Consider the following 22,389-nt stretch of genomic DNA (forward strand, 5'->3'; position numbering starts at 1 on the left):
AGAAAAAGACAAACTGTTGCTGTTCATTAATGATATGATCGTATATCTGGAGAACCCTAAATACTCATCTAGAAAACTGCTACATCTAATAAATGAATTCAGTAAAGTTTCAGGAAACAAAATGAATGTACACAAATCAGTAGCACTGCCATATACCAACAATGACCAAGCCAAGAATCAAATCAAGAACTCAATCCCTTTTACAACAGCTGCAAAAAATAATAAAATATTTAGGAATATACCTAACCAAGGACATGAAAGATCTATATGAGGGAAACTACAAAATACTATTGAAAGAAATCACTGATGACACAAACAAGTGGAAATACATCCCACACTCATGGGTAGAATCAATATTGTGAAAATGACCATAATGCCAAAAACTATCTACAGATTCAATGTAATCCCATCAAAATACCATCATAATTCTTTACAGAACTAGAAAAAAAAAATCCTAAAACTCATATGAAACCAAGAAAGACTCTGTGCAGCCAAAGCAAGACTAAACAAAAAGAACAAATTTGGAGGCACCACATTACACAACTTCAAACTGTATTACAAAGCTATAGTTAAAAAAAACAGCAGGTTTTTTACATAGACCAGTGGAACAGAATAGCGAACCCAGCATATAGACAAATGGAACAGAATAGAGAACCCAAAAATTAAAGCCAATACTTAGCCAACTAATCTTCAACAAAGCAAACAAAAATATAAAGTAGGAAAGGATACCCTATTAAACAAATGGTGCTGGGATAACTGGCAAGCCACATGTCAAAGAATGAAACTGGATCCTCATCTGTCACCTTATATAAAAATCAACTCAAGATGGATCTGACTTAAATCTAAGACTGTAAATCATAAAAATTCTAGAAGATAGCATCAGAAAAACTCTTCTAGTCAAGGGGTTCCCAACCCCCTGTCAGGAACCTGGCTGCACAGCAGCAGGTGAGCAGTGGAGGAACAAGAATTACCACCCACCTGAGTTCTGTCTCCTATCAGATCATCAGCAGCATTAGATTCTCATAGGAGCACCAACCCTATTGTGAACTGCACATGCAAGGAATCTAGATTTCATGCTCCTTATGAGAATTTAATGCCTGATGATCTGAGGTGAAATAGTTTCATTCCAAAACCATCCCCTGCCCCCACCCCAGTCCATGGAAATGTTGTCTTCCATGCAAATGGTCCCTGGTGGCAAAAAGGTTGGTGACCACTGTTCTAGACATTTGCTTAGGCAGACTTCATGACCAAGAACCTGAAAGCAAATGCAACAAAAAGTAAATACATGGGACCTAATTAAACTAAAAAATTTCTGCACAGCAAAAAATAAATAAATAAATAACCAGCAGAGTAAACAGACAACCCACAGAGTGGAAGAAAATATTCACAAACTATGCATCTGACAACGAACTAATATCCAGACTCTACAAGGAACTCAAGTAAATCAGCAAGAAAAAAAGCAAGCAAAGGACACGAATAGACAATTCTCAAAAGAAGATATACAAATGGCCAACAAACATACGTAAAAAAAGTTCAACATCACTAATTATTAGGGAAATGCAAATTAAAACCACAATGAGATACCACCTTACTCCTGCAAGAATGGCCATAATTTTAAAATTAAAAAGTAATAGATGTTAGCATGGATGTGATGAAAAGGGAACACTTTTACACTGCTGGTGGGAATGTAAACTAGTACAACCACTATGAAAAACAGTGTGGAGATTCCTTAAAAAACTAAAGTAAAACTACCATTTGATCCAGCAATTCCTCTACTGGGTATCTACCCAGAGGAAAATAAGTCCTTATACAAATAAGAAACTTGCACATGCATGTTTATAGAAGCACAATTAGCATTTGCAAAAATATGGAACCAGCCTAAATGTCCACCAATGAGTGAATAAAGAAAATGTGATATATATATATACATGGTGTGTGTATGTGTGTGTGTGTATGTATATATACACATACAAACCCACACATACATACACACACCATGGAATACTCCTCAGTCATAGATAGGAATGAAATAATGGCATTCACAGCAACATGGATGGAGATGGAAACCGTTATTCTTTTTTTTTTTTTTTTTGAGACTCTCACTCTGTCACTTAGCCTGGAGTACATCGGCATGATCTCCGCTCACTGCAACCTCTGCCTCCTGGGTTCAAGCAATTCTCCTGCCTCAGCCTCCTGAGTAGCTGAGATTATAGGCACGTGCCTGGCTAATTTTTGTAGAGACGGGGTTTCACCATGTTGGCCAGACTGGTCTGAAACTCCTGACCTCAGGTGATCCGCCCTCCTTGCCCTCCCAAAGAACTGGGATTATAGGCGTTAAGCCACCACGCCCAGCCTAGAGACTGTTATTGTAAGTGAAGCAACTCAGGAATGGAAAACTAAATATTGTATAACTTGTAAGTGGGAGCTGCGCTATAAGAATGCAAGGGAAAATAATAATGTAATGGACTTTGGGGACTTGCAGGGAAGGGTAGGAATGGGGTGAGGGATAAAAGACTACACACTGGGTACAGTATACACTGCCCAGGTCACAGGTGCACCAAAATCTCAGAAATCACCACTAAAAAAATTTATCCATGTAACCAAAACCACCTGTTCTCCAAAAACTATTGAAAGAAATTTTCATATAAAATAAAAGTCTTTTTCTCACACAATGAAGTTATCTAAATTAATCCTTAAAAATCTTCTACCTTGGACATTATCATTATTATTTAATATCTGAAGGCAACAAATTTCAAGAGATAAAGCAATTTGCCCCAGGTTAATTTGTTCTTATGAAATTGGACCATATATCTTAATAGTTTCTAAAAGAATTCTTATGATTTTGCATTCTCTATTGTCTCTCTCCATCTCTGCTTTCCTTAATATACTATTTGATGGCAGAAGGAGCATGAATGAGAGAATAGATTTTAGTGCAGATGGTAGAAGTGTACAGATCTGGAGAATAAACACAGAGTTTATTTGCTCTATGATAGTCACAAAGCCATTTAATGATTTTCCAGAATAAGCCAGTGCAGGTGTTAATTTGCCCCAGAGAGGGATTTCAAAACTCACTCCACTCTCACAGCTAGCTTGAGCTTTTCATTTGGCAAGAGCAAAAATACCTATATTTGGGAGACACTGGTATGTGAATTGAATCACTGTGCTAATTGATTAAATGCAAAGTTATACTAAATCACTCCACTCAAAGGGAGGTTGACTAGTAAATGCTCCCAGAGGTAATTAATGACTAGGCTCATCCAATCAACAGAAAAAACAATTCAGACTTGGGCAACAGTGGGTGGCAGGAAATTTGGAAGATTGGCATTAAACAAACCCTTTGGGTAATTCCATCTTACTCAGATTTTCTGAGCATTAAGAGCTATATAGCTGAAGCCTCAAGCACTGTTTAGTGAAAATGATTGCATGTGGGCATTGCGCCTATGAAAAAGAAACCACATATTTAATTCCTGTACATCTTCTAAGGTCTGTTCAGGTACCACCTCCCCCAAGGACCTTTTCCCAAGTTATCCAGTAAGAAGTTTCTTTCTTGAACGTTCTTAGGACTTTATCCATACTGACTATAAGCCAGTTCTCTTTCATTCTGAATTAGAGTATCTGAAGTCATATTTGCCATTTTCAACTGTAACTTAGTTGAGGCTGAGATCTTTACCTTGTTCATCAAGGTCTTCCAAAACAGGTAGCTCAAAGGCTAGGATGCAAATAAGCACTGAATTCCTGAATCTTCCCCTGGAAGCAGCTACATTAGCCTTTGTTCTATCTTGTCACATAAAACAAGCTTCTTGAAAGATACTATCTATTCTTCCTTTAGAAACTCTTTTGAAACAGAACTCCTGAAAGACAGCACTTTCCTGGCAGGAAAAAAAAAAAAAGCAACATATTAAAGAATTTGCACGTATGCATATTCTAATTCACTTTTACAAATGAACCATCAATGACACATCCTCCCAACTACTTAATACTAAGACACTGTCAGTCAAGGAGAAGTAAAGTTTCAAACTCTCAGATCTTCTCCGAGTACCACTCAAAGCAAAGCAGAGGTATTCCAAAATGATTTTTGAAAATCTAATGCTGGTATTTAAGATGGTTTTCAGCTTAAAGATCTGTGCCAGGCTGACTCATAGCCACTCATTCTTTTCCCCACACCATCTCTAATTTATTGCTAAATTTGGTCTAAAGTTGCCCCCCTGTAAGTTTGGCCTAGGGGTTTTTCTATACATAGTGAACTGAAACCTATCAGGATGTGTAAACAGACTGTAACATGCTCCTATACCAATCACTGAGTTTTACTCATCCAAAGGCAGCCAACTGTTTAAACAGTGTTTAAATAAAGCAAATGCCAAGCTGTAAACAATTCAGCTATTTCCATACCTCACTTTGGTTTTATGCATATCAACTTATTTTTTCTGTCCGTAAATCTTCCCCAACCACGTGACAGTACTAGACCTATTCTGGTTGTTTGGAGTGGGGGTGGTAGGTGGCTGTTCACTTCACAAATTATTCTTTGCTTACTTAAACCTTGTTCAATGTAATTTTTCTAAAGTTACAGTGACAGTGTTAGATTATAAGAAATAAATGCTGAAATGTGGACCAAAAAAAATTGAATAATATTTTTATTACTTCATAATCTGGCACAAACAAAACATCAGTCCACTCCTTATTACCTATAATAAGTTAAAAAATGAAAAACATTGCCAAAGGCTTTCCCTCTTCTAGATAGACATCATTTATTACAGCCCTTTTGCCATAGTTTTAAATAAATACAGCAATAATTTTAAATATAACCCTCTGCAGCAAAAGCAGTGTTAAGAGGAAGACTTATAGCACTAAAGGCCTACCTCTAAAAGTTAGAAAGATCTCACATCAATGATCTAACATCACACCAAGGGGAACTAGAAAAACAAGAAAAAACTAACCCCAAAGCTAGCAGAAGAAAATAAATAACTAAAGTAAGAGAAGAACTGAAAGAAATAGAGATTCAATGTCCACCCAAAGAATCCATGAAACCAAAAGCTGGGTATTTGAAAGGATAAACAAGATCAATAGTGTACTAGCTAGATAAATAAAGAAAAAAGAGAATATCCAAATAAGCACAATCAGAAACAACAAAGCTGACATTTCAACCAATCCCACAGAAACGCAAAAGATCCTCAGAGACTACTATAAACATCTCTATGTATACAAATCAGAAAATCTATCTAGAAATGGATAAATTCCTGGAAACACTCACAATTGAACCAAGAAGGAACTGAACCTCTGAACAAACCAATATCAACTTCCAAGCTGAATAAGTAATTTAAAAAAAAAAAAAAAAAAAACCTATATACCAAAAAAAAGTCAGATGGATTCACAGCCAAATTCTACCAGATGTACCAAAAAAAGCTGGCACCAATTCCATTGAAACTATTCCAAAAAATAAAGGAGAAAGGACCCCTTCCTAATTCATTCTATGAAGCCAACATCACCCTGTTATCAAAAACAAAGGCACAATGAAAAACTAAAACTATAGGCCAATATTCCTAATGAACATAGATACAAAATTCTTCAATAAAATACTAGCAAACAGAATCCAGTAGCACATCAAAAAGTTAATTCATCATGATCAAGTAGGCTTTATTCCTGGGATGCAATCAACATATACAAATCAATAAATGTGATTCACTACATAAGGAGAACTAAAACAGAAACCATATGATCATCTAAATAGGCACAGAAAAAGCTTTTGATAAAGTCCAACATCCTTTTATGATAAAAACCCTCAATAAACTAGGCATCAAAGGAACATACCTCAAAATAATAAAAGCCATCTATGCAAACCCACAGCCACCATCCAACTGGACAAGCAAAAGCTGGGAGCATTCCCCTTGAGAACTGGAACAGATAAAGATGTCTACTTTCACCACTCCTATTCAACACAGTACTGGAAGTGCTAGCCAGAACAATCAGGCAAGAGAAATAAATTAAAGGCATCCAAATAGGAGAAGAAAAATTCAAACTATCTCTTTACACTGATGATATGATTCTATAGCTAGAAAACCCTAAAGGCTATGCCAAAAGGTTCCTGGAACTGATCAACGACTTCAGTAAACTTTCAGGATAGATAATCAATGTACAAAAATCAGTAACATTTTCAAGCTGAGAGCCAAATCAAGGAGACAATCCCATTTATAACATACACACAAACCTAGAAATACATCTAACAACAAAGGTGAAATCTCTCTATAAGGAGCACTATAAAACACTGCTAAAAGAAATTATAGATGACACAAACAAATGAAAAAACAGTCCATGCTCATGGATTAGAAGAATCACTATCATTAAAAATGACCATACAATCCAAAGCAATCTTTGGATTCAACACAATTCCTATAAAACTACCAATGTCATTTTTTTTTTCACAGAATTAAAAAAAAAACCTACACTAAAATGTATATGAATCCAAAAAAGAGCTGACATAACCAAGGCAATCTTAAGGAGAAAGAACAAAGCCAGAAACATTACATTAACCCACTTCAAACTATACCATAAGGCTATAGCAACCTACAGTAAACAGCACGGTACTAGTACAAAAGTAAGCACATAGACCAATAGAACAGAATAGAGAATCCAGAAACAAAACCACACACCTACAACCATCTAATCTTTATTAAGCAGACAAAGATAAGCGATGGGGAAAGGACTCCCTATTCAATAAATGGTGCTGGGATAACCGACCAGTCATATACAGAAGAATGAAAATAGACTCCTGTCTTTCACCATATACAAAAATTAACTCAAGACGGATTAAAGATTTAAATGTAAAACCTCAAACTATAAAAATCCTAGAGGAAAACCTAGAAAATACCATTCTGGATATCAGCCTTGACAAAGAATTTATGGCTAATACCTCAAAAGCAATCACAACAAAAATAAAAATTAACAAGTGGGACCTAATCAAATTAAAGAGCTTCGGCATAGCAAAAAATACTATCAACAGAGTAAACAGATAACATACACAATGAGAGAAAATATTTGCAAACTATGCATCCAACAAAGGTCTAAGATCCAGAATCTATAAGGAACTTAAATAACTGAACAAGCAAAAACCAAATAACCTTATAAAAGTGAACAAAGGACATGAACACACACTTTTCAAAAGAAGAAGACATACAAGTGGCCAATAACCATATGAAAAAAGGTTCCATATCACTAATCATTAGCGAGATACAAATCCAAATCACAAAGATATACTATCGCACACTTGTCAGAATGGCTATTACTAAAGAGTCAAAATACAACAGCTGTTCAAAAGAGTCAAAATACAACAGATGTTCATGATGCTGCATCTGTTGTAGAAAAGGAAACACTTATAAACTGTTGATGGGAGTGTAAATTAGTACAGCCACTGTAAAAAGCAGTTTGGAGATTTCTCAAAGAACTGAAAACTGAACTACCATTTGACTCAGCAATCCCATCACTGAGTATATAATATATATGTGTATATATATCCAAAAGCAAATAAATTATTCTAACAAAAAAACATGCACTCATATGTTTGTTGCAGCACTATTCACAATAGCAAAGACACGGAATCTAGGTGCCCAACAATGGTGGATTGGATAAAGAAAATGTGATACATATATTATATACATATTACACACACACATACACACCCCATGGAATATCACACAGCCATAAAAAAAGAATGAAATCATGTTCTTTGTAGCAACATGGACGCAGCTGGAGGCCATTATCCTAAGCAAACTAATGCAGAAACAGAAAATAAAATATTACATGTTCTCACTTATAAGTGGGAGCTAAACATTGGGTAAACATAAACATAAAGATGGTAGCTACAGACACTGGGGACTACTAGAGGGGGAAGAGATTGATGGGTAAAAAACCATTAGGTACTATGCTCACTAGACCAATTATACACTAAACATCATCATCACACAGTATACCCAAGTAACAAATTTGCACATGTACCCTCTAAATCTAAAACAGAAGTTGAAATTATTTTTAAAAGCAAAGACAAAATAAAAATTTTTAATTTAAAAAATAAAAAAGCGGGAGTCGATCCAAGATGGCCGATTAGGAGGAACTCGGGATTGCAGCTCCAAGAGAAGGCGCAGAGGGTGAGTGGACGCTGCATTTCCAGATGGATTTTTACTGCCAACAGACCAGGAGATTCACAGGAGGAGGAGCCCCACGGGTCGCCAGCACCACTGGTCTGACCGGCGCGGCCGCTGGGCCTACGCCCTGGGGCGGGGGGCAGCGGCTCCTTGTGCAGAGTGAGAGTGACTGAGTCCCCTCTGAGCCAGCAAGGGGAGCTGAAGCAGGAAGTCAAACCAGGAGATTCCTGGGCAAGGGCGCACCACGAATCTCAGAGCCGCTGCTTCGGCTGACGCAGCGGCTCACAGGGCAGCGGATTTTTACTGCCCACGGACCAGGAGATTCACAGACGGAGGAGCTCCACGGGTGGCTAGCGCCGCTAGTTGGACCGGCGCGGCCGCTCAGCCAACACCTGGGGCAGGGGGCAGTGGCTCCTTGTGCAGAGTGAACAAGACTGGGTCCCCTCTGGGCCAGTAAGGGGAGCTGAGGCAGGGAGTTAAGCCAAGAGATTCCCGGGCAAAGAGGGCGCCACGGGAAGCACGGCTGAACCCGGGACGGTCCAGCTATGTGGGGGAGGGGCGGCCTCCATTGGGAAACACCCTGCAGTTCCCAGGGCAATTTGCCGTAACCAAGGTAACCCGCCATTACAGAGACTCCGTCACTACAGGGGCAGACCAACATAGCGGAAGCAGTTCTAACTACACCCATATAAACAGGACTGCAGGGAAGTTCACACGGAAGCTGGGCAGAGCCCACAGCACCTCAGCGAAGCCTCTGCAGGCTGAGTGTGACTAGGCTGCCACCTTGTGGGCAGGGAAAATGGTAGCAGAACAGCGGGAAATCATAAAGCCCTAACTCCTTGGGACAGAACACCTGGGGGGAAGAAAAGGGGGTTTATGAGTTCAGCTGCTGCAGACTTAAAATTACCAAAATCAGAAAGACAGCAACTACAAAGTCGATAGGTGGATAAATCCACAAAGATGGGAAAAAACCAGCGCAAAAAGGATGAAAACACCCAAAACCAGAATACCTCTCCTCCTACAAGGGAGCGCAACTCCTCACCAGCAAGGGAACAAGACTGGATGGAGAATGAGTGTGATGAAATGACAGAATCAGCTTTCAGAAAATGGATAATAAGAAACTTCCGTGAGCTAAAAGAACATGTTCTAACCCAATGCAAAGAAACCAAGAATCTTGAAAAAAGACTTGATGAAATGCTAACAAGAATGGACAACTTAGAGAGGAATATGAGTGAATTGATGGAGCTGAAAAACACAACACGAGAACTTCGCAAAGCATGCATAAGTTTCAACAGCCGAATTGACCAAGCAGAAGAAAGGATATCAGAGGTCGAAGATCAACTCAATGAAATAAAACGAGAAGGCAAGATTAGAGAAAACAGGGTAAAAAGGAATGAACAAAGTCAACAAGAATTATGGGACTATGTGAAAAGACCTAATCTACGTGTGATAGGTGTACCTGAATGTGACGAAGAGAATGCATCCAAGCTGGAAAATACTCTTCAGGATATTATCCAGGAAAACTTCCCCAACCTAGCAAGGCAGGCCAATATTCAAGTCCAGGAAATACAGACAACACCACAAAGATATTCCTCTAGAAGAGCAACCCCAAGGCACATAATCATCAGATTCACCAGGGTTGAAATGAAGGAGAAAATACTAAGGGCAGCCAGAGAGAAAGGTCAGGTTACCCACAAAGGGAAACCCATCAGACTCACAGCAGATCTCTCAGCAGAAACCCTACAGGCCAGAAAAGAGTGGGGGCCAATATTCAACATCCTTAAAGAAAAGAACGTTCAACCCAGAATTACATATCCAGCCAAACTAAGCTTCATAAGTGAAGGAAAAATAAAATCCTTTGAGAACAAGCAAGTACTCACAGATTTCATCACCACCAGACCAGCTTTACAAGAGCTCCTGAAGGAGGCACTACACATAGAAAAGAACCACCAGTACCAGCCACTCCAAAAACACACGAAATGGTAAAGAGCATCAACACAATGAAGAATCTGCATCAACCAACGGGAAAAATAGCCAGCTAGCATCAAAATGTCAGGATCAAATTCACATATAACAATATTAACCCTAAATGTAAACGGACTAAATGCCCCAATCAAAAGACACAGACTGGCAAATTGGATAAAAAGTCAAAACCCATCAGTGTGCTGTATCCAGGAAACCCACCTCACATGCAAGGATACACAAAGGCTCAAAATAAAGGGATGGACGAAGATTTACCAAGCAAATGGAGAGCAAAAAAAAGCAGGAGTTGCAATTCTCATCTCTGATAAAATAGACTTTAAAACAACAAAGATCAAAAGAGACAAGGAAGGACATTACATAATGGTAAAAGGATCAATGCAACAAGAAGAGCTAACGATCCTAAATATATATGCACCTAATATAGGAGCACCCAGATACATAAGGAAAGTTCTTAAAGACTTACAAAGAGACCTAGACTCCCACACAATAATAGTGGGAGACTTCAACACACCATTGTCAATATTAGACAGATCAACAAGACAGAAAATTAACAAGGATATCCAGGATTTGAACTCAGACCTGGAACAAGCAAGCCTAATAGACATATACAGAACTCTCCACCCCAAATCCACAGAATATACATTCTGCTCAGCACCACATCACACCTACTCTAAAATCGACCACATAATTGGAAGTAAATCACTCCTCAGCAAATGCAAAAGAACGGAAACCATAACAAACAGTCTCTCAGACCACAGTGCAATCAAGTTAGAACTCAGAATTCAGAGGCCAACCCAGAACCGCACAGCCTCATGGAAAATTAACAACTTTCTCCTGAATGTTGACTGGATAAACACTGAAATGAAGGCAGAAATAGAGATGTTCTTCGAAACCAACGAGAACGAAGACACCACATACCAGAATCTCTGGGACACATTTAAAGCAGTCTCTAGAGGAAAATATATAGCATTAAGTGCACACATGAGAAGAAAGGAGAGATCTAAAATTGACACCCTATCGTCAAAATTGGAAGAGCTAGAGGAGCAAGATCAAAAAAACTCAAAACCTAGCAGAAGACAAGAAATAACTAAGATCAAAGCAGAATTGAAGGAGATAGAGACACAAAAAACCCTACAAAAAATCAATAAATCCAGGAGCTGGTTTTTTGAAAAGATCAACAAAATAGACAGACCACTAGCCAGACTAATAAAAAAGAAAAGAGACAATAACCAAATAGATGCAATAAAAAATGATAAAGGGGATATCACCACAGATGCCACAGAAATTCAAACCATCATCAGAGGTTATTACAAACACCTCTATACACGTAAACTAGAAAACCTGAAAGAAATGGATAAATTCCTGGACAGTTGCCTCCTCCCAAGCCTAAACCAGGAAGAAGTTGAAACCCTGAATAGACCAATCACAAGGTCTGAAGTCGAGGCAGCAATTAAGAGCCTACCACCCAAAAAAAGCCCAGGTCCAGATGGGTTCACAGCCGAATTCTACCAGACATAGAAAGAAGAACTGGTACCATTCCTACTGAAACTATTCCAAATAATCCAAAAAGAGGGAATCCTTCCCAAATCATTTTATGAGACCAACATCATCCTAATACCAAAACCCAGCAGAGACTCAAAAAGAGAAGAAAACTACAGGCCAATATCCATGATGAACATAGATGCAAAAATCTTCAATAAAATACTGGCAAGCCGATTGCAACAGCACATCCAAAAGCTTATCCACCATGATCAAGTAGGATTCATCCCAGGGATGCAAGGATGGTTCAATATACACAAGTCTATAAATGTAATTCACCACATAAACAGAACCAAAGACAAAAACCACATGATTATCTCAATTGATGCAGAGAAGGCCTTCAACAAAATTCAGCAGCCCTTTATGCTAAAAACTCCCAATAAACTAGATATCGACGGAACGTATCTCAAAATAATAAAAGCTATTTATGACAAACTGACAGTCAATATCATACTGAATGGGCAAAAACTGGAAGGATTCCCTTTGAAATCTGGCACTAGACAAGGATGCCCTCTCTCACCACTCCTATTCAATATAGTACTGGAAGTTCTAGCCAGAGCAATCAGGCAAGAAAAAGAAATAAAGGGTATTCAATTAGGAAAGGAGGAAGTCAAATTGTCTCTATTTGCAGACGACATGATTGTATATCTAGAAGACCCCATCATCTCAGCTCAAAATCTCCTGAAACTGATAAGCAACTTCAGCAAAGTCTCAGGATACAAAATCAATGTGCAAAAATCACAAGCATTCCTACACACCAATAACAGACTTAAAGAGAACCAAATCAAGAATGAACTGCCATTCACAATTGCTACAAAGAGAATAAAATACCTAGGAATACAACTAACAAGGAACGTAAAGGACCTCTTCAAGGAGAACTACAAACCACTGCTCAACGAAATAAGAGAGGACACAAACAGATGGAGAAACATTCCATGTTCATGGTTAGGAAGAATTAATATCGTGAAAATGGCCATACTGCCCAAAGTAATTTACAGATTCAACGCTATCCCCATCAAGCTACCAATAACCTTCCTTACAGAACTGGAAAAAACCACCTTAAACTTCATATGGAACCAAAAGAGAGCCCGCATAGCCAAGTCAATTCTAAGCAAAAAGAACAAAGCAGGAGGCATCACACTACTGGACATCAAACTATACTACAAGGCTACAGTAATCAAAACAGCATGGTACCGGTACCAAAACAGAGATATAGACCAATGGAACAGAACAGAGGCGTCAGAGGCGACACAACATATCTACAACCACCCGATCTTTGACAAACCTGATAAAAACAAGCAATGGGGAAAGGATTCCCTGTTCAATAAGTGGTGTTGGGAAAACTGGCTAGCCATATGCAGAAAGCAGAAACTCGACCCCTTCCTGACACCTTACACTAAAATTGACTCCAGATGGATTAAAGACTTAAACATAAGACCTAACACCATAAAAACACTAGAAGGAAACCTAGGCAAAACCATTCAGGACATAGGCGTAGGCAAGGACTTTATGACCAAAACAGCAAAAGCATTGGCAACAAAAGCCAAAATAGACAAATGGGACCTAATCAAACTCCACAGCTTCTGCACGGCAAAAGAAACAGTCAATAGAGTGAATCGGCAACAAACAGAATGGGAAAAAATTTTTGCAGCCTACCCGTCTGACAAAGGGCTGATATCCAGAATTTACAACGAGCTAAAACAGATTTACAAGAAAAAAACAAACAAGTCCATTCAAAAATGGGCGAAGGATATGAATAGATACTTTACAAAAGAAGACATACATGAGGCCAACAAGCATATGAAAAAATGCTCATCATCACTGGTCATTAGAGAAATGCAAATCAAAACTACATTGAGATACCATCTCATGCCAGTTAGAATGGCGATCATTAAAAAATCTGGAGACAACAGATGCTGGAGAGGATGTGGAGAAATAGGAACACTTTTACACTGTTGGTGGGAGTGTAAACTAGTTCAACCATTGTGGAAGACAGTGTGGCGATTCCTCAAGGACCTAGAAATAGAAATTCCATTTGACCCAGCAATCCCATTACTGGGCATATATCCAAACGATTATAAATCATTCTACTATAAGGACACATGCACACGAATGTTCATTGCAGCACAGTTTACAATAGCAAAGACGTGGAACCAACCCAAATGCCCATCGATGATAGACTGGACAGGAAAAATGTGGCACATATACACCATGGAATATTATGCAGCCATCAAAAACGATGAGTTTGCGTCCTTTGTAGGGACATGGATGAACCTGGAAACCATCATTCTCAGCAAACTGACACAAGAACACAAAATCAAACACCACATGTTCTCACTCATAGGCGGGTGTTGAACAATGAGAACACATGGACACAGGGAGGAGAGCACTATACACTGGGGTCTGTTGGGGGGGAGTGGGGGGGACAGCGGTGGGGTGGGGAGTTGGGAAGGGATAGCAAGGGGAGAAATGCCAGATATAGGTGAAGGGGAGGAAGGCAGCAAATCACACTGCCACGTATGCACCTATGCAACCTTGCATGTTTTTCACATGTACCCCAAAACCTAAAATGCAATTAAAAAAATAATAAATAAATAAATTAAATAAAAAAAAATAAAAAAGCTATCTCTCACAGTAGCCTCTATAATGAATTCTACTACAAAAACTATGGTTAAATAACAGACTTCTATAAATTCTCTTACTAAAGGTATACTAAACAAAATAATGTACTTTCAATTGCCTACTAATTAAACAGAAAAAAAAATCTATACAGTTAGTGACACTTCTTGTTACACATTAAAACATACATTGAGCATTATAGGGATTCACTTATAAGGGATTAATAAAACAGACTACTTAGTTAAGACAAATAGACTATCTAACTCATTCTTTGGCCTATTTTAGTTAGATTAGGCCAGGCACAGTGGCTCATGCCTGTAATCCCAGCACTTTGGGAGGCCAAAGTGGGCAGATCAGTTGAGGTCAGGAGTTTGAAACCAGCCTGGCCAACATGATGAAACCCCATCTCTACTAAAAATACAACAAATTAGCTGGGTGTAGTGGTGGGTACCTTTAATCCCAGCTACTCAGGAGGCTGAGGTGGGAGAATTGCTTGAACCTGGGAGGCAGAGGTTGCAATGAGCAGAGATAGTGCCACTGCACTCCATCCTGGTTGACAGAGCAAGACTCTGTCTCAAAAAAACAAAACAAAACAAAACAAAACAAAAATTAGTTTAGTTCATAAAGACCCTAACTAAAAAACATACTCCATATTCTTAACATTATCTTCCTAATATTCATAATAATAGTCTCCCTGGCACACTACATTCTCTCAAAAATTTTAAACGTTTACACATAGCCATTCATAAAATGTCAAAATAGTCTCTCTTCTACTGAAACTACAAAATCTCAAAAAACAAAAATGGATAGTCATAAAGACACCATAACCTATAAATAACATACTGAGACCAAAAAACTCAAAATAATAACTAAAAATAGCACTAAAGCCCTAAGTTTTGGTCACACTCGCCTAAATTAATACCTGACCATTATTACACATTGTATGCCGGTATCAAAATATTTCAATACCGTATGTGTATACATACACATAATGTACTCATAAAACTTAAATAATAAGAAAAAAATCTTACTAAGTTTAAACAAAATTATGGGACAAGCCTTCTTTTAGACGAAACATATACTAGTCCCCAAAAGACCAGATCAGATCAAACCAAAATGAAGTCACTCAAACTAAACATAAAAAAAACTAAAACTTCAAAAAAAAAAAAAAGATATATACTAAAACAGACCAGGTGTTTTTTTCTCTCCTGAAAACAGGAGATTCCAACATAAATAGGACTCCTCTACTTTAACCTCTACAAAAAAACAAACAAACAAACAAACAAAAACTGAAGCCCCTATACTCACATGTTCTACTATTTCCCAGTGATATTTGAGACCAACTAAATATACTTAAGACAATGACAGAGTCACTTCAATGCCTAAAGTTTTGGTCAGCTTCTCAATTTTGAGAGGAGACTAAAAGGGGAGAACTGTTAAGTTTAGCCTAAAGCTCCCTCCGTGTAAATTCCACCTGAAAGTTTCTCTATACATAGCGAACTGTATAGAGTTCTCAACAGAGTCTCACTCTGCTGCCCAGGCTGAAGTGCTCACTGCAACTTCCACGTCCTGGGTTCAACCGATTCTCCTGCCATAGCCTCCTGAGTAGCTGGGACTACAGGCGCCTGCCACCACGCCCAGCTAAATTTTTGTATTTTTAGTAGAGATGGAGTTTCACCATCTTAGCCAGGATGGTCGTCTTATATTGATCACCGAGTTTCAGCCACAGTGGCCAAATGTTCAAACAAGGCAAATGCCAAGCTATAAGAATTTCAGCTGTTTCTGTATCACACTTCTTTCCATTTTTTGTACATCACTTTCCTTTTTCTGTCCATAAATCCTCTCCAACCACGCGGCAGTAACAGTCTCTCTCAACCTATTCTGGTTCCAGGGGATGCCTGATTCACGAATCATTCTTTGCTCAATTAAATTCTGTTAAATTTAATTTGTCTAAAGTTTTTCTTTTAACACCCTAAAAAATTTATTTCAAGCAAGAAGAAAATAAAAATCTTACTTTTTCAATTCTTTGCGCTCTACAAGGACAGCGGTAACAAAGATAACTCAAAAGCTGGCTAGCCCCAAAATAAATCCTATCAGGCTTTAGAGTTGGTATTGTAGAAATGTTTCCAGTTAAGTGAGTTTTCTATTTAAATTTATCAATATTATTAATAGGTTAGCATTGAAATGAACGTTTTCATTCTCTGAACACACAATTCACAGCTGGACATTAGATGGTGAAATATTAGTAGAAATAAAAATAAATGAAGGAAAGAACAATGAATTGGTTTTTTAACTCTTTGCACTTTTGAAAGTGCTTTCCCATATGTGGTCATTGAGTTCTTTTCAGTCTCTTTATTCATCCCATTTCCAGACAAGGAAACTGAGGCTTGAAGACATTAAGAGATGTATCCACTGGCACCCTTAAATACTGCCTCAATATACTTCATTTTACTTATTGATAAAAGGAGGCAATAATAGTACCTATTTTATATCATTGTAGTGAGAATGAATTAAAACAAAAAATGCTAATTTTAATCTTCTGCCCTTCCCCAATCTTCTGCTTTTTCCACTACCTAATCTACCTCTGGGTTAAAATATGACATCAAAAACACATAAGGCAGATGATACACATGAGGGAAAAAAAGCAAAAGCTATACCCTATTACTTTAAAATGTACAGATTCAAGTTTAATGAGCGCTCACCACTAAGTACTGTTCGAGCACTTTATATGTATTAATTATTTCATCCTCACTACAACCATATATAGTAGGTACTATTATTACTCCCATTTTATAATAAGTAAATAGAAGTACTTTGAGATAGAGAGCTTAAATAGCTTGATAGCTGCTATCACGTATTAACCTTAAAAGACAGGATTTTTGAAGCCTGCCTACAGTAACAGAGCTATAGTGAAACAGTTAAATTTCTGAGCATCTCCAGATCTGTACTGTCCAATATGGTAACCCCTAGACCCATAAAGCAATTGAACACATGAAATACGGCTAGTGTGGCTGAGGAAATGAATTTTCAATTTTACATAATTTTAATTAATTTTAATTTAGATTTATAGTGAATATTTGATGAAACTACAGTTTTCAAGACACTAGCCATCAGTCAATGAAGGGCAGTGATCCTTCAGAGATGGGATACAAAAGAGATGAGCCCTATAATTACCATAGCTTACTGCTCTGAGGGAGTTTCCAGGCTGTAGCACAGGAAGGCAGAACTCAGGCAATCTCCTTGAGTTGGAGAGAAAGCTTAGAGTCAGGTCTCCCAATGGAGTTTGCACTGCTGAATTTCACAATTGTCTGGGACCAATGACTCCTTTCTTCTTTCCATTTCCTCCCTTTGGAACAGAAATACGTATAACTGGTATCCTATGCCTGTCCCACCATTGTATTTTGGAAGCAGATAACCTGTTTTCTAGTTTCACAGGACCACAATAGAGAGAATTTTTTTCCCCAAAAATGGATTATACCCACTGTCTCACCCATATTTGATTTAGATTACTTAGATAATGAGATGTAGAATTTTTCAGCTAAGATTAGGGGAGATTTCAATCTTTGAGTTGTTGCTACCATGGATTAAGACTTTTTGAGATACTGGGATGGGGTGAATGTATTTTGCATGTGGGACAGACATGAATCTTTGGGATCTAGAGGGCAGACTTCGTGGTAGACAAAATAATGGCTCCCCAAAAATGTCCAGGTGCTAATTGACAGAATCTATGAATATGTTACCTTAAATGACAGAAGGGATTTGCAGATGTGATTAAGTTACTGGTCTTGAGATGGGGGGGATTATCCTGATTTTTCTAGGTGAGCCCAATATAATCACAAGAGATATAAGAGAAAGGCCTTTTCAGTCAAATTTCCATAAAGAAGTTACTCTTCCCACCAAAGAAGCTGAAAATCTCTCAGTTATTGTAGTTTGGCAGACATCCCAGAGACAGTTGCCAAAACAGAGAATACACAGATTAGAGAGTAGAGTTCCTGCCCAGGGGACCTACACTTGTGGAATGAATTAATAGTAGTAACTAAAGCAAGCAGTAAGCTTTTTATAAGGTACATAGTACAGAAGAAATTTTAATTCCATTCGAAATGTTTATTAATCACCTACTATGTTTCATGCACAATAGTTGGCCCTGAGGATCTAGGAGTATCTAGTTCAGCAGGACTCCTGCCCTCTTGAAGCTTACAGACCAGCCAGGTTTTCATAGCAACTTTGTTGACAAAGTGTCAGCAGCCTTGCTCAGATCAAGAAAGGTATGGACTCTCAATAGTGACTGAGCAGATCTTGCACAATGCAAAAAGAAAGTGATTCAGTCCAGTCTTTTAACCATACCCAGCTTATATACTTCACCAATTCATTAGTAAGGAGTAAGTGAAAATTAGTATGTCCATAGTCTTGTTATATATCATTACATAATGTCTGTAGATATGCTATATCTCATTAACAAGTCTTAAGTTATCTGCACTGTAAATACGTAAATCTCATTCCATAATGTTGGTTGAGTCATGCTAAAATAATCTTGTTGTTATCATCATAAAAGGCTGTGTTAAAAGTACCCTGCCAGATATTTTCATAGAGATATATCCAGGTTACCATAGTACGGTATCTGATCAGTTCATTTCCCTGTTTAAACCTTTACAAAGACCCCACTTCTCTGAGAGTAAAGTACAAAGCCATTGACTGACCTTGTACTTAAAACAGGTAACTTAAAACAGAATATTTTGATAGGCATCCCATCTATTGAAATGGACACCAGCCATAAATCATCAGTACACCCAAACCCACACATTGCAGAATATCAGCTCTTCCAACAGTGTCCCATGTAACCTAGCCCCTATCTACCCCTCCAGACATTCACCACCCTTCAGCCATGTGAAAGTCTTTTTGTTGGTTTTTGTCTTACCTTTATACATACTATTTCCTCTGCTCAGAATGCTCTGAGACACCCCATCCCTTCCTATACCAGGCTTTCTATCCATTTAAGTATCTGTTGACATATCCTTTGCTATGATTTAAATATTTGTGTCCCTCCAAAATTCATATTAAAACTTAATCCCCAGTGCATTAGTATTAAGAGGTAGGGTCTTTAGGCAGTGATTAAATCATGAGGTCTTTGCCCTCATGAATGGATTAGTGTCTTTAGAAAGGAAACCAGCTAGTTCTTCTTCTGCCTTGCCATCCCTTCAACCATATGAGGACACAGCATTCCACAGGACACAGTAACAAGGCATCATCTTGGAAGCAGATACAGCCAGCCCCCACTAGGTACCAAATTTGCTGATGCCTTGTTCTTGGACTTCACAGTCTCCAAAATTGCGAGAAACACCATGCTTCTAAGAACCATACCATAATCTCTCTATAAATGCTTGCTCAATGATTTAATAAATTGTAGTCAAGCTTATAATGGGCAGAACTGAGTAAGCTCTACCCCAAGGAAAATGCAGCCATAAGCTTTCCTCCATCCTTATGGCCTATCCCCTAGATGAAAGATGTAAATAAAGGTATAGGTATAAGTACAGGCAAAGATATAGATAACAGCTTGAGAAATATCCTGTCACAATAATATGCCTGGTCAATGGCTTTCAAGTATTTTATAAATTCATTCCACTTTAGATCCTCACCAAAATCATCAAGGAAATATATCATTGACAAACCAAATATTTCACTACCATGACCGCTAATGCCTCCCTCCTACCCTCAGAATAATACCCCCTGCATATCTAAACACTCAGGATAGCAACATAAAAGAAACAGCAAAGGCAATCTCCAGACAAACACACACCAGATGAGCACTTCCCCAGACTCTCCTCCCCAGCCTCTGCCACCATGTAAGAAAGGAGGTGCCTTTACCTTGAAATAAAAATGCTTTGCTGGCATTGTGCATTCCAGACACCTGAGCAACTCCAAGGGTGGTGTTCACAAGGTCAAGCTCGGTGACGATATCCATCTGAAGGTCAGGGTCCATCCCAAAGCCCACCACTGGAAAGGAACAAAGAGTTGTTTGGGCTTAAAATGCAGACTGCTAGTAGCATTATGGAGCAGAGGTTACAGGGTCAGGGAGTGGCAGGGAATACAAGGAAGCCAGTGATGAGTGCTTGGAGTCTTTGTTTATGGAGGGAAAAGAAAAGCAAATCTTTGCTCTCTTACCCCATTAATACTGTAGTTTCTTTGTTCCTTCCCCCAACCCCACTCCCCATTACAGATTGATAATCTCTTATCCAAAACCCCTGGGGTTATATATAGTTCAGAATTCAGAAGGTGCCATATGTTAGAAAGGTAATATGGCCTATAGACTACATTCTAGGTAGCATTTTTAGCAAAATCTAACCCAGCACCTATAATCAAATACAATATTTCTGAAGCAAAAAACATACTTCTCTAATTGGCATAAATAAAGATTATAAATAGGCTGATATAAGTTTAGATCAAGTCTTGCCATGAAATGAGTTCAACTCAGGATAGGTTTTGCTGTCAGGTGAGTTATGAAGAAACTGGGTTTCCAGGCTTTACAGAAGTGGTGACTGTGGATACAAGATTGTGATCCTGATCCACCTGTCTCAGAGACAGCTGCAGTAGCAAAATCTGACACCACCACCACCAGTAAACACCTCCACAAAGTGTTCCCTAATTAATCAGGCATGACCGCCTATGCTAAAGAGGAAGAAAATGGAAAGGAACCCTGTCCCTGCTGAAGAAAGGTGGCAGAGGGACTGGCCAGGAAGGAGAATCCCTAGAATAATGGATATAGATTTCCATCTAAGAGGATTCCTGGATGCCTCTCACCCAGGGGGTGCTCTGAGGAATGATTCATTCATGATTGCAAAGTAATTTCCAACTATAAGTATTAATAAGGCTAGTGAGCACTCTGAGGGACTATGTTTAAGCCATTCATAAAGGCTGTGTCTATCTACACTTATCTTCTCAATAGTGCAATTCTGACTGTGCTGTTGGAAATGTTTTAATCAGCAACAGCTGTCAACTCTCATCTGACAGTAATACAGTCACTGAGGCAAGATTTGGAGAGCTTGCACCCACTGAGCGAATGTTCACTGGGACATCATAAGCTATCACAACCTTGCCTGTCCTCCCACCTTATCCCTAGTCCTACAGCCTTGAAGAAGGAAATCTACACTTTCCTTACTCTTTTCCCGTTAGAAAAGAGGATCTGCTAGGCTTCTGTCAACAGTTGGTCAGGAAGGCCTCTTTGGAGCTGAAACCTGTTATTACCAAGGCAGATAAAGTGTATGTAACTGCCTTCTCAGTTTCCCTTTGTCCCCTGAACTGAAGATTTAACAGTTTCTATCAGGCTTCCCTTTGTCCCCTGAACTGAAGATTTAAGTTTTTCTCTTCCAAATGTAGCCAGTTGTGAAACCAGTTTACCCAAAGATGTCTTCCTTCCATTCACTCTGCATTCATTCATAATTTTTTCAACAGGTATTACTGAGTGCTTATATACAGCACACACATTGCTAGGCACTGGCAATGCACTCATGGAGCTTGCATTCCTGCAGGTTAGGTGGGGGTAGGACAAGAAATAAACAAATGAATAAGATAATCTGAGATGGCAATGAATGCCATGAAGAAAATACAATAGAGTAATGAGACAGAAAGCAACTTGGATGGGGGCCCTACTTTAGAAAGGAGAGTTGGAAAAGGTTCTTTTGAGCTGAAACTTGAATGACTAGAAAAGGCAAGATGGGAGGAAGCTTTCCACTGTAGAGAAGGGTACATGCAAACGAGGAACAAACTGGGAATGTCCCAAGAATAGAAAAAAGGCCAGCATGGCTGAAACTGAATGGGCTAGGGGTAGAGAAGTAGAAAATGAGGCCAACCAGCCATGGTGGCTCACACCTGTAATCTTAACACTTTGGGAGGCTGAGGCAGAACTGTTTGAACTCAGGAGTTTGAGACCAGCCTGGGCAACATAAGGAGACCATGTCTCTACAAAAAAAAAAAAAAAAAAATCAAAAAATTAGCCGGGCATGGTGGCGTACACCTATGGTCCCAGCTACTTAAGAAGATCACTTGCACCCAGGAAGTAGATGCTGCAGCACCACTGCTCTCTAGCCTGGTGCCAGAGTGAAACTTTGTGGAAAAGAAAGGG

General features: G+C 38.7%; 1 protein-coding gene across 2 annotated transcripts in view; it reads right to left on the reverse strand.

The window, feature by feature from the left end:
* Positions 1-22,389, reverse strand: part of NELL1 (neural EGFL like 1) — a 912,020-nt gene that overhangs the window by 883,256 nt on the left and 6,375 nt on the right. For both annotated transcript variants that reach the window (XM_012456483.2, XM_012456482.2), the window contains exon 2: positions 20,136-20,264. In XM_012456483.2, coding sequence (XP_012311906.1) covers positions 20,136-20,264 — 129 coding nt within the window. The remainder of the gene's footprint in view (positions 1-20,135; positions 20,265-22,389) is intronic.

The sequence above is a fragment of the Aotus nancymaae genome, unplaced genomic scaffold (genome assembly GCF_030222135.1).
Source record: "Aotus nancymaae isolate 86718 unplaced genomic scaffold, 86718_ANA_hifiasm-v0.15.2.pri h1tg000059l, whole genome shotgun sequence".
Classification (NCBI taxonomy): Eukaryota; Metazoa; Chordata; class Mammalia; order Primates; family Aotidae; genus Aotus; species Aotus nancymaae.